This window comes from Blennius ocellaris (assembly GCF_963422515.1).
Source record: "Blennius ocellaris genome assembly, chromosome: 12".
Classification (NCBI taxonomy): Eukaryota; Metazoa; Chordata; class Actinopteri; order Blenniiformes; family Blenniidae; genus Blennius; species Blennius ocellaris.
Genome location: NC_137661.1, coordinates 20,028,616 through 20,041,825, shown reverse-complemented (window position 1 = coordinate 20,041,825; position 13,210 = coordinate 20,028,616). Strand labels below are relative to the sequence as shown.

Below are 13,210 nucleotides of genomic sequence, written 5' to 3'. Positions count from 1 at the left end.
ATGAGTTATGATCAGAGCTACCCGTTCCCACAGGTGTTCCTGGTGGAGGGAGGTGGAGAGCCGCAGTGCCCTCCCCAGCCTCCAGGCCTGATCCCCTGCTGGTCCTTCCCACCTGCACAGGAGAGGGCGAGACACCGTGGGAAGAGCCGGGGCGGCATGGGAGTCAGCCCTGGCCAGGCCATGGCGGTCTTGCTGCTGTTCCTGCTCGTGTTCACAGCCCTCGGGTTTGAGGCTTACCAGATCTTCAACCTCCAGAAAGAACTGAGGGAAATGAAAAAGGTAAGGAGTCATTTAACAATGGACAACTGTACAGAAGACGATTTCTAGCTATGCCTGGAAAAAAAGTAAATCTGAAAATGCTGATTCAGAATCCTGAAAAATGGAATAAATCAGAAAGTCCTAAAGTAATGAAGTAACAGTTGAATATTTTTGGATGGTCGGGGACTACTGCTACTTGTGAGACTTTTATTGGAGCAAACCTGCAGAAGTGAAAGGCTTGGTGACTGAGGTGGGAGGTGTGAGTGTGGAAATAATGCAAAGTTTCACTGGATTGGAAAGTTTAATAATTAATTCAGTGCTTGGTGAGGTATCATACAAGTCAGCTCTGCTTTGACATTTAAAAATGCAAACGTGTGGCTCGGTTGTTCCATCTGTGGTCGCTGGTCAGTGGGACAGGATTTCCTCAATCAGTTGTGCTCTCAGAGCTCGTGCAGAAGAAAGAACTGAGATGCAGCAATAACTGTGTAATGTGGTCTTTGTTTCTGTTTCTTTAAAGGGTGAACCTGTGGCAGAGGTAATAACACCTGAGAAGCTTGTTGGTAGGTCTCCATCATCAAATCAGCCCCTAAATAAATGACATTTTTCAAACTGATGTTCCTGGAAAAGGGAAGGGTGATTCTAAACGAAGGTTTGTTTCAGGTTCTTGGGAGCCGGAACAAAAGGACGAGAACAAAGACGAGAGACCTGCAGCACACGTGATAGGTAACACTTTAAAAAAAGAAAAGAAACTCAAGCTTTATGCTGAGTTTTTCTCAGTTGAACAGGTTATAAAATGTGGTTTCTCATTGCAGGGCGGGTTGAGAAAGAAACATTTCCTTACACTTTGCGATGGGAGTCAAAGTCAGGCCAGGCATTCACCTCGGGCGACGTGGCGTACCGGGAAGACGGTGCCCTGCAGGTCAACGAGACCGGCCTCTACCACATCTACTCACGGGTAGAGCTCCTCCTTAACGACTGCGCCCCTACGTCGTCATTTGTTCACTCGATTTATGTGAGACGAAACGAAAACGCCACACCTATTGATCTGATGAAGGCCCGCAGAGCCGGTTTCTGCGCTCATCGAAAGCCGCACCTGTCTTGGACCACAGAGAGTTACCTGGGCTCTGTGCATCAGCTGAAGAAGTACGACCGGGTTTACGTGAACGTCTCTCACCCCCGTGAACTGAGTCACTCGCACAACGGCAACTTCTTCGGTCTGTACAAGATCTGAAGAATCGGAACACGGGATATGTGTTTCTCAGGAAGAGTGACATGTTGAGAGCTGATCTCAGGCCCGAGTGAGATTACTCATCACTTTACCAAATGACTGGATGAGATTCTATTCATAAAATTATAGTAACTTGTCTGGATAACATTGTGTGACATGTTCTGTGCTGTTGAATTCTGAGAAATTGGGATATGGCACATTTAAATTGTAAGCATCTGAATCAAGCACAGGAAGTTAAATGGTGGATAAATGAAGCATTGAATTAATTTGCAGGAAGGAATGTTGGTCCTTTTACTGATGTTTGAAGAGTCAGTCAACACTAAGGTCCAAGGTTAGTTGTAGCACTGAGAAGTATTTATTATGGTGTGAATCTGATGTTTGTGATGTTTATAAATGGAGACTTTGTTATTAATAAAGGAATTATTTAAATACATTTTCAACTTACTTTCAAGACTTTAGTTTTTCAAAGATGTTGAGGAGTCAATCTTGTGAGGAACGCCCACATTAGGTTTGACCGTGACCACAGGATGGTTATTTGCATGAAGGCACCATCTCACATTTGCTCCTGCTTATGGGTTTTATTTCCATACATTCCACTGACGCACACCAAAAGTCTCAAACACAGTGATCTGTAAGAAGCTGCCACTTACAACTCAATACTTGATTGCAGTCACATTTTCAGGTTAATTCTCAGTGTCACTATAGATTTAGAAACCACAGAGCAGATGTACATTCAGCAGTACCTCTCGTTTTGTTACTTCCAGTTTAACACCCTCAATGCACATTTCAGTGCACCACAAACACGCATTGTGTCATTGCATGGTAAGAAGATGTGCATGCTGGGCACAGACGAGGGGACAAAGCCGTGCTATGTTTGACGTGTGCTTCCTTCCTGTGTGATTACTGTGAGGGTCTTGCGTGTCTGCAGATGGATTATGGTAGAAGGTTTTGCGCTTTGAATTCACTTCACAGCCAAGCACATTGAACGCATCAGGGAATTTTTTTAAAAAAGGGGAAAAAAAGGAAAACAAAAATCTGTTTAAAAATGGAAACAAATGTTACATATATTTTCTCAGTAGCATATTTTTTGATTTCCATGTTCGATGGTGATTCACACCGTTATTGCGTTTAGTTTTTTTAGGTTTTTTTTCTGAAACCACTGATCTGAGGGCGTTCAACGTTTTACTCAGCAGCATAATGAAGTTATGTCATTTAACCACTGTCTGTTCATCTTGTTCACGTTCACCTGCTTTTAATCGTGGTGTGATTTTCCTGTAAGCACATCAATCCTTTATTCCAAAACATATCTGCTTCTCAAACTGATCAAAGCTTTTGCCCCAGCGGAATGGACAAAACACATTCGATGAATGCATTTTGAAATCTAGGTTAAGTAGAGCCGCTCAACTCCAAAGGCACGGTTCACACAGAATACAAGTGTGGCTTCCTCAGACAGAAGCACACGTGAAGATTTCTTTGATCGTGACAAAAAAAAAATCTGTGGTCTTCAGGTGAAAAGTCAACACTTCAAGTCAAAGATCAACAAAAAGCAGTTTGAGCAACTTCTCCTCCGGCCTGGCAGCTCTATCTCCAACATCTTCTGTCCAACCTGCTCTCGCTCGCTCTCTCTCTCTCTCTCTCTCTCTCCCTCTCTCTTGCTTTTTCTCAGCATCTTCATCTCTGCAACCCCCAGTTTAGCCTCCTGTCTTTTGCTCCACTGTCTCTAAAGGTAAGAGCAAACAATGTAATCAGAGTACATTGACTTCTCCAAACCACCATAAGAGATTGTCCCCTGGTTTGGCTTTCAGGGTTGCATTCAATTATTTCTTTCTGACATCAGAAATTACCTTGATTTATGAAACGCTCTCAGCATCTTATTTTTAATTAATGGCTGACTGAATTCCTGTGTGTCGGGAGAGATTTGTTCACAGCATCGTGTAAAACTCCATATTCATACTGATCTGAATGAGAATCAATCTATCATAGGTATGATGATAAAGTCAAAGTCAGCAACAGAAAAGAGGATTTAAATTGTGTGAATCTCAAACCAACAGTGGGACAAAATCAGTAAAATACACTCAATAATCCTCGGCATAAACAACTGAGAATTCCGTCAGATGGTAGTGCACATTAAAATGCAAGGTCCCTATATACAAAATTCAGTTATGCTAAGAGTGAGAAACAATTTCAAAACAGTGTAATGTACATTGGAAAAGGTTTCCTTTATTGCTCCTCTATGGAAGCTATTTCTCCACATTTAACTAATTCTAGTCAGAGTTTTAATAACTTTAACTACAAGAGCCTAACTGGGGAGCTGCAACTGTGAGATTAAATCCTGTTTTTAAATCACTGTCTTCGCCTCTGAATCGCTTGCAGTGGCAGAGATTATCCACCAGAGAGCAGTAATTTACACACAAGACAAGTGGTTTCTCAATAAAACATTAGTTTGCTTTAAAAACATGAGTGAACGATTCTTTTGCATTTATTTCATAATGGAACTGGGTTTTTATGTAGAGCATTTATAAAAGATTTCAGGTTATTGTTGTTTTGAATTTGTTAGGTAACAGCCATTAAAGAAAATATTAATACCTGAGTTGAACATGGCTGTGGTTGAAAATTGATAAATGTGTGCTAAATATGACATAATTTCTTCGGGAAACCCCAAATTGATCAAGTAGGTCCCAGTGACTTGACCTTTGACCTTCAGTCAATAAAGTCCAAATAGCTTAGCTGTGTTGTGCCAAATTTTAAATAATCCCTGAAGGATATGTCTATATTGGCCAAAACAAGATACAAAGACCTGCCCTTTTTGCACAGTGGAAACATAAAAACTTTCATTAGTTGGATGAATCTGCTTTTAAACAAGAAAAAAAAAACAACCCTATAATTAGTCCTTTTCAAAATGATTGTCTTCCCAGTTCATCTGAGGGGCTTCCTTATGTGGTCATTGGCCCTGAGGTTTTCCATTCATGTCTCACTACACGGCCCATATGCAGCCTTCAGCTGTCTCACTGTATGTCCTCACACTTCCAACCTGGCTGATAGACATGAGATGCATGATTCTGACTCTATTGAACCACTTTCTATCACTACTGACTAATCTGATACTTAATTAAGGTAAATGGGTAAACAAAGCAACTTCCTGTGTGCCTTGTACTGCTGCACTCACTTCTCATTGCTGTATCTCTGCCACAATGAAGACTTTCATTCTGTTCTCTATATGTTGCACAAAATGCCCTTTGTGTTGATTTAATGTCACGCGATGTGAGGTTTTATTTTGTTTTGTTTTGTTATTTTTCTTCTTATTAATATAAGAAAATAATAGGGCCACAAGGTGGATCAGTGGTTAGTGCTCTCACCTCACAGCAAAACAGTAGAAGGTTCAAACCTTTCTGTGGAGTTTGCATGGTGTGTGTGTGTGTGTGTGTGTGTGTGTGTGTGTGTGTTCCCTCCCACAGTCCTAAAACATACATGTGAGTTTAATTGGAGATTAGTTATACTTCTTCCTCCCCCCGTTATCGAACATGTAAAGCACATATGTTACTGTAATACTAGAGTGTGTGTCTCTTAAACTCTGCTTTAGTCATTTGTTCATTTTTCTTTTTCCTTGGTTTCTTTTGTTTCTATTTTTTGTACATGTTTGGAAATAAAGATTCATTCATTCATTTATTCATTCATTCATCCTAAATTGCCCAAAGGTGTGGATGTGAGTGTGTGTTTTTCTTGTGATGACCTGACCAGAGTGTATCTGCACCTTGTCCAGGATGGATGGATGGATGGATGGATGAATGGACGGATGGACGGATGGACGGATGGACGGATAGATTGAACCTAACAGCCTTCAAAGTGTCAAAGCCATGGCAATAATCAGATCCATAAAATATTAACACTATTAAACTAATTGTCAACAATTGGGTCAAGAAATACGAGACAAAAAAACAAACAAACAACCCTGGGCTCTTTGACACTGGTCCAGGTGATGACGTCACGCCTCAGCGATGGTTTCCACTGCATGTCTGGTCTGTTGTCATGGGCTGTTGGAACTGTAGAAACCAATAGTCGCCAGCAGAGGAAGCTGTGTCACTTATCTCCACCCTGAACTTTACTGGCAGCATCACGTGGTTTGCGTTCCTCTGGTGGGCTCTGTACCAGAGGAGCCCCCAAATACTGTATGTGGTGATTATCCTCACATCGTATTGTCTTGGTGGTCCCTTGTCCCCCTGATCTGTTGATTATCCACTTGCATCTGTCTTGTTCTGTTTATCTTTCTTGACCCTTTGCAACCTGTTGTTTAGACACTGGACACATATTTCATTTATTTCTTGTCTGATATTTTCACACATATCTGTGTTTGTCCCTTCTGCATTAAAAACAACAACAACAACAACAGTGTTCAATTACTGCTATGATTAATATAATTTGGAATATTCATGGGTGACTTTGCCAATAAAATTAACCAAAAATTGGATCCAACACAAGAACTGACAGGACAAACATTTGCAAGCTGTAATGTTTGTAAAATTGAGACTAATTGGAAAAGCTAAAAAAGTTTTTAGTTCACAGATCTTATTGTTTTTTTTAAATTATTTATTCAGTTTGAAGTGTTTTATAGTGTTAAAAAAAAAAGGAGAAAAAAAGTTCAATACATGAAGGTCTGATGGTCCTCCACGAGAGGCCGCTAAAGAATAATACTCTCAGGTGGAGTCACAGTTCACAGTCCCCAGCACACTAAACTGAAGTTACAATACAGCCTGAGACCAAGTACAAAAACGTTTCCAGGTGGAATTACAAAAACAAACACCACATTGAAAGCTTAACTGATTCAACACGTTGTTTTCATTGTGCATTGCAGGTGCTGGTTACGTATGTCGAACCCAGTCAAGCTTAACACTGATTTACTGAGTTATTACATAATGCACTATTGGAGAAGTGACGACAGTCAATGAAATATTTCAACTGCAAGATGTTACGAGACAGAGCAAGTGTTTGCTGAGGATACAACATATATATATATATATATATATATATATATATAGAGAGAGAGAGAGAGAGATAGATAGATAGATAGATAGATAGATAGATAGATAGATAGATAGATAGATAGATAGATAGATAGATAGATAGATAGATAGATAGATAGATAGATAGATAGATAGATAGATAGATAGATAGATAGATGGATAGATAGATGGATAGATAGATAGATAGATATAGCTATAGACATATAGATATAGATAGATTGTAATCTATCTTTTCAACATCAAGCATCCACATCAATATTTCAACAACATGGTTAAACAGCAACATGTTCCGACGGCAAACTTTTGACCGGGACATTTCACTGCCGTCATTCACAGTGGAGGTTGAACATGAAGTCAGCACAGAGTTTTCCACAAGTAAGAAAAAAATAACATGCAGCAATCCTGTTTGACTAACTGTGAAAAGTTGCTTCTTCCTCTGATGTCTGGTTTTCAATAACAGGCTTGTTCCATTGCAGTGATCAAGGTGTGATGTTTTAACTGTCAGAGGGCTTGAAACCAGTTTGGCAAAGTCGGCACTATGGCCCCGAGCTGAAGAGGGGCCCCCCGAGCTGGCTGGCATATCTTTACTATCATTGCCACCAACACAACCTGAAATCCCCTCAAACTCTCGTGAAGGGTTGGGAATCTCCCTTACGGGGCCGCACCTATAGCTGTTGGCAGTGTGATGTCACTGCTGAAATAAAGATTAAATGTAGTTTAATGAAGATTAACTTCTTATTTTTATTTGACACAGACTAGAAATACAAATGAATGACTACAGTCACAAATTAGACTGACAACTGAACAAAACTTTTCAGTCTGATTGTCATTGGAGTCAAATAAAGCTGATTTAGTTTGTTTCCTTTCAAGGGTTCCAAGTCACGATGAGAATACAAAGACTGAAAATAAAAGAGAGCATGCAAATTAAGAAAATCTAATATAATGAAAATTATCATAAATGTAACAGGCTGCTTCTTATAAATGAGCGAGAAACTTGATGTATATTATGGAGGTTCAGACTGTCTTCACTGTTCTGTCCATCCATCTTTAGCACAGTTTTATTGAACAGTCATCACAGAGCAAACACAGAGAAACAAACTCAACTCACAGTTGTGGGCAATTTTAGGCCTTGTTTGCACGAGTCTCCCGGGAAGGGTAGGAATTTTTTGTTTTATTCCAGAATTTTTCTAGAACTGCATTTTAATTATTAGTCAGTGGTTGTAATGAGCAGAAGAAGAATTGCCTTCAGCTGTCGTGCTCAGCGTGCGTTTCCTGTTCACATGGAGACGGACATGTTGGTGTTTCAAAAAACTCTTTTCAAATATTGATTTGATCGGCCAAAACACAACGAATGTTTTAATGTTTTCATGCAAACATGTTGTGGTGTAAACATGGGCTGAGATTAATTGATCAATGGAAAACACATGTATTTTAATTGTCTGGGAATGCCGCTGCATATCGAGGGTGAACATGCAAAAACTTGCACCAAAATACCTCCCCAAGTTCAGATCTTAAAGTTTGTTTCTCATGAGGTGAGAGTGCAAACCGCTACTCCGTCACGCTCTTGCCTTTACTTTTAAACAGGTATATTGTTTTCTTTCTATCTTGACTGTCAAAAAAAAGTTTCACTTTAACATAACTTCGTTCCCATTTTTCGTGTTTCGCTCAGATCCATGGCCCGGAGAGCGCCTGGGGTGTTTTTAACAGCTGTGTAATATTAGCAAAATACATTGTGGGGAGGATTTTAAAATATATATAATGCAGAAAATAAAGTGACTGAGTCATAGAGGTGTTGGGATCACAGCAGGTACAAGTGTCAACAAATGTGACACCCCAATTAGGCGCCCTCTAGTGGAGCATACATGAGGGGTAAAGAGGTTCTGCAGGCTGAGTTCAAGTCCCAGTTTTGTGCAAAGTTTACTCTTTTTAGCAAAAAAAAAAAAAAGAATAGATAATCCTCATATTTGGAGTAAAGCTGTCCCCTTCTGAACTTGTGCGATTGGGTAAGTATCAGGTTGCTCATCATGTATTTGGAGACATTTAGGTATTACACATTGTAAAGAGTTTGACATCAATAGTCCAAACAAAGTTGTCTGCAACGATTGTATTGTATTGTATCATATTGTATCGTATTGTATCGTATCGCATCGTATCGTATCGTATCGTATCGTATCGTATTGTATCGTATTGTATCGTATCGTATTGTATCGTATTGTATCGTATTGTATTGTATTGTATCGTATTGTATCGTATTGTATTGTATCGTATTGTATCGTATTGTATTGTATCGTATTGTATCGTATTGTATCGTATTGTATTGTATCGTATTGTATTGTATCGTATTGTATTGTATTGTATCGTATTCCATTACATAAATGGCCACAGGCAGTTAATAATGCACATTAGTACAACAAATGAACCACGTGTCATAAATAACTGTAATAACAACCCTCAGACGTCGATACATGGCAGTGCAGATGAGTCAGTGAGAGCTAAGATTTATTCTTCTTTAATCAAGGAGTTTTGTGTCCATGACACTGAAAAAAACACGCAGACATACGCCAAGGTGTCCACATATGTGAGACAATATTTCACGTTATCAGTCTGTTGAGGAGAGAAGTCAAAAATAACTTGACTGCCGTGAGGAAAAGAGTTTCCCTTTCTTTGCATTGGTTTTCTTTGAGCTTCTATCCATCTCCGCATCTCACATCAAGCACACGGTAATAAAAAGGTCTGCAGCTCACCTTCACCAATTTAAAGTCCATTAGTCACAACGTACTTTGACATGAAAGGGCCCTCGCTATGACATGAGTCGTATAAAACAAAGCCGCTATAAAAGTCAGTGCTGTCATCCAACATTTTGCACAACAGCTCATCATCCAAGTGGCTTAAAACATTTTCAGTTGTCTTGAACAGCTGCTGAGTGGGAGTCCGTTTTGGTTCCAAATGACGTTAAATGAAATGTTAAAAGATGAAACTCAGAGCTGATGGGAAGCCTCAAGTCATGTGCTTGACATATTTGTGATTCCTCAGAAGAAACACAAAAACAGCCCTTAAATCATTATACAGTACAGTAAGCAGGTAAAAAAACAACAACAACAACAACAACACATATACATAGTTTGTATATGTTTTACACAAAGTTGCATAATATACATGAAGATTTAATTATAATGGTTCTCGAATATCAATTTAGAATTAACTCTCTATAAATAAACAAAACTGACTTGAATGAATGTTATCTTAGAATTAGTGGCATAGCTGCAGTTATTGAGGTTTTGTGGGTTCGTTACTTGTTACTTTTGTTTTGATTTCTGTAGAATTGATGAGGTCGTCTCTCGTGATCTTGAGCTGACTCAGTTTTATTCATTATCCTAAACTTGTGTCTCTGGTGAACACCAAACCTTTCCATTTCACCAAACTCGGTTCTATTGGAGGTGGAAGATCAGATTTAATAAAACACTGTAGAAGCCAGGTAAGCTGATATAGGCATTATTCTATATAATACCAGAGTATAATAGGAAATATACACAAGTATTTAGTGTTTAACTGCCAAATTTGACTTTTTCTCTTCTCACCATCATCCCACATTTTTTATTCTAAAGCGAAAAAGCTGATCATTCCTACCTGGAGTTAAAGGACTCATCTGAAACTGAGAGCATGATGTTCTCCTACAAAATGCCACCTGACATCCATTAGTTTTAGGGACTCTACCTTTTTGCTGACTGTGTGTTAACGGCTGCCCTCAGGGGGTCCACCACTGTTTATTATTCCAGTCAGCATGTGTGTTCCTGGAATTGAACTATATGTCTTAAATTATTATACATTGCTCATAAATGCTTATAGCATTCGGGTTGTTGCATGCTGGAGAGCTTCGCAGATACTGGCAGAGAGTATGTGAGGGGCCTTCCCCAAACCATCAGCACTTTGCTTGGAGGAGGTGATTCTGAGCACAGCGAGCTGAACACAGGAGCCCACTCACGATGCGAGATAAAGTGTGGAGGTGAGATAAACAAGACCTCTGTATAGCTGAGTCTGCGTGGGGGGAGTCCCCTCTCCACATGGTGGGAAACGTAGCGATTTCTTTTCATGTCTCTCCTTGTTTATCTCTTTGTCGGTTCTGCCCCCCCCCCCCCCCCCCCCCCCGATCTCTAATGTTGAACTCCTCTCCTCATTCCCACCTCATGTCTGCCACGTAAGCGCTTTTGTTTTTTTTTGTTTTTTTTTGACAAAGTGGTGTGAGATGTTTATCTAGGTCTCGGTCTTCTTCCCCTCTTCAGTGTCCCTCTGACATGGTCCCCTCTCATGTAATAAACAAGGTTCAGAATGACTCAGCCAGCAGCAGAAACCAGTTACACACAGCTCTCCATGAAAGCCGCAGCCATCGCAGTTGCAGTTTGGGTACCAAAAACTGTAGGTGTATAGTCCAAGAAATGTGCCTATCTCCTCCCTGTGTGAATGAAATGGAAAGTGTGAATTTACCAGAAATATAGGTTGCTGATCATCGGATTAAATAAACTGTCATTTTTTAAAAAAGAAAAAGAAAAAAAGAAAGGGGGGGGGTTTGTGCGTGTGTGTGTGTGTGTGTGTGTGTGTGGGGGGGGGGGGGGTTCCAGCTCATCCTCAGTGAAACAAACAGTGATTAATGTCAAATTTGAAATGCGTCACATTTTTTTTAATAACGTATAATGTGAATATTTGGCTTAACTTATTAAACATTATGGAGTTGTTTGTATTGCAAGAGGGAAAGGGTGATTTTATTTTGGGATTTTATATATACATGAGCACAAATCTTCAACAATTCTGAAAAATGATTTCAAATCATCCATGGCTGTGAACAAAGCTAATATAGTTACTCCCAATCAATTGCTTTATAACTTGACGGCAAAAATACATAATAAAAGAAGCAGATTGGACAGAAGGGAATTATAACTGTCGTACAATACTGGAGACAACCGAGAAATTTAAAGAAATGCAGCAGCAAAATCCGGTTTCAACTTCAAGCAAGCCATCGCTTCACCTCCATTTGGTGCTGAAAGTTGTGGGAGAGAGTGGGAGGTTAGATTTACCCTCAACGCTGCGGGGATTATAGTCACTGGTTACATTCAAGTGATTCATCCAAGAAAGAAACTCCCGCATCAAACTCTGCGACTCTTCTGTGCAGTTGCTTTCCTGCCGAGCGCTCCTACATGCACTGTATATATTGTATTTATCGATTTTATATTTTATTCATCTATGTCGATGCTGCACCTTGCACCATTTTGATTTCAATTCTAGCAAAAGTTTGCCCCAGGATTGATGAAGTATTTCTATTCTACTTTATTGTCGTGTCAAGCTGAGATTGGATGTGGTAAATTATGCTCTAATAGTCGGTGTTAGGTTGATATTTTCAAGGAAAATGTCAGCTTAGTTTATATCTTCTAGCCATAGGTCAGTGGAACTTGTTTTGGTAGGGCTGTCTGAAGAGGGATTCAGGGAAGTTTCATAATCCAGCCAGGATTATGTGGCCCTTTAGCTCTGCTTGACCGGTCCTCAGCGAATCTGTGGGTAATTTTCAAACAACTGAAAATTAGTGTATAAGATACATACATTACTATCAAGCTATTATTGGATTTATTACATTTTATATGGTAACATTTTTCACATTATTGGTCATTTTTGGCAATATTGGTTGTCTCTTGCAATTGCTACTTCACAATATTGGTGTTTCACACTGGAGGAAAAAAGATGGCTTTTGAAAAATCTTTACTTACTGATTTACTGAACTTTAAATGTATAAAGCTGTAAGCATGATTTTCAGACAAAGACTGGGAAAGAAAACGTGATGCAGAGCAACAGTAGCTCATAGGAATTGTGCGGGAAAACTGCTTTCAGTTTCAATTGGAGATATTTAATTGTCCACTGCTGCTTTTGACCATCATTGACCTTTGTCACATAAAGGCTTCAGAAAATATACGGTGAAATTAGTCCATTACATTTAAACCACTTTAATGGAACAGTGGGGAGGTTAAGGACCTCGCCCACAATGGTGACCTATAATATTTGACAAGTCACTATCCTGTCTCTTCTCCATCCTTTCATTATTGTTCAGTAATATTGGGGCTGCTAATCTGACACAGACCTATGAGCCAACCAAGTTAACAAACTAAGAGGGCTCACTAAATGACTAACGCAAAACCAAGATTCAAACCATTTGTGTAGTTTTACAATTTACTGCAACAACACATATTAAAAGAACAATTTGAAGTACATGACTGTAGGAAAAGTCAGAAATGTGTATGTTTTTAGTAATTGCCTGAAATCAATCCAAGTATATGAATGCAGACGTCATGTAAGATGTTTGTGATAGAAATCAAATAAGGTGAAGTTTTCAGCATTGCTGTCGAGGCTGGTTCACAATATTTTGGGTTCATTTTCTCCTTTTTGGGGTAAGATATTGCGTGAGCTGAGACAAATTATTTTATAATTCACTATGCGGCAGTATCCATGTGTGAATTGTGGGTTAATTCAAATAGCATTCAGAATCCCTGGAAAGCTTAAGAAATCAGTGAATAGAACAAAAGGTTTGATAACTTCCATCCAAAAAAAGGGCTGCAAGTGAATTGTGAGGAAATTCTTATTTTGCTATCATGGGCCCACTGTCAGAAATGAGCTCAGATCTTTAAAAAAAAAAAAAAAAAAAAATGTAGAGCTTTCTGATGGTGGG

The 13,210-nt window shown here is 39.3% G+C and overlaps 1 protein-coding gene across 1 annotated transcript; it reads left to right on the top strand.

Moving 5' to 3' along the window:
* faslg (Fas ligand (TNF superfamily, member 6)) lies at positions 1 to 1,489 on the top strand (the record flags this gene model as incomplete). The annotated part of the gene is made up of 4 exons (XM_080506292.1): positions 1 to 279; positions 776 to 818; positions 919 to 981; positions 1,071 to 1,489. 4 exons carry the CDS (start codon positions 1 to 3, stop codon positions 1,487 to 1,489), a joined length of 804 nt encoding a protein of 267 aa, XP_080362418.1.
* Positions 1,490 to 13,210: the final 11,721 nt, after the last annotated feature.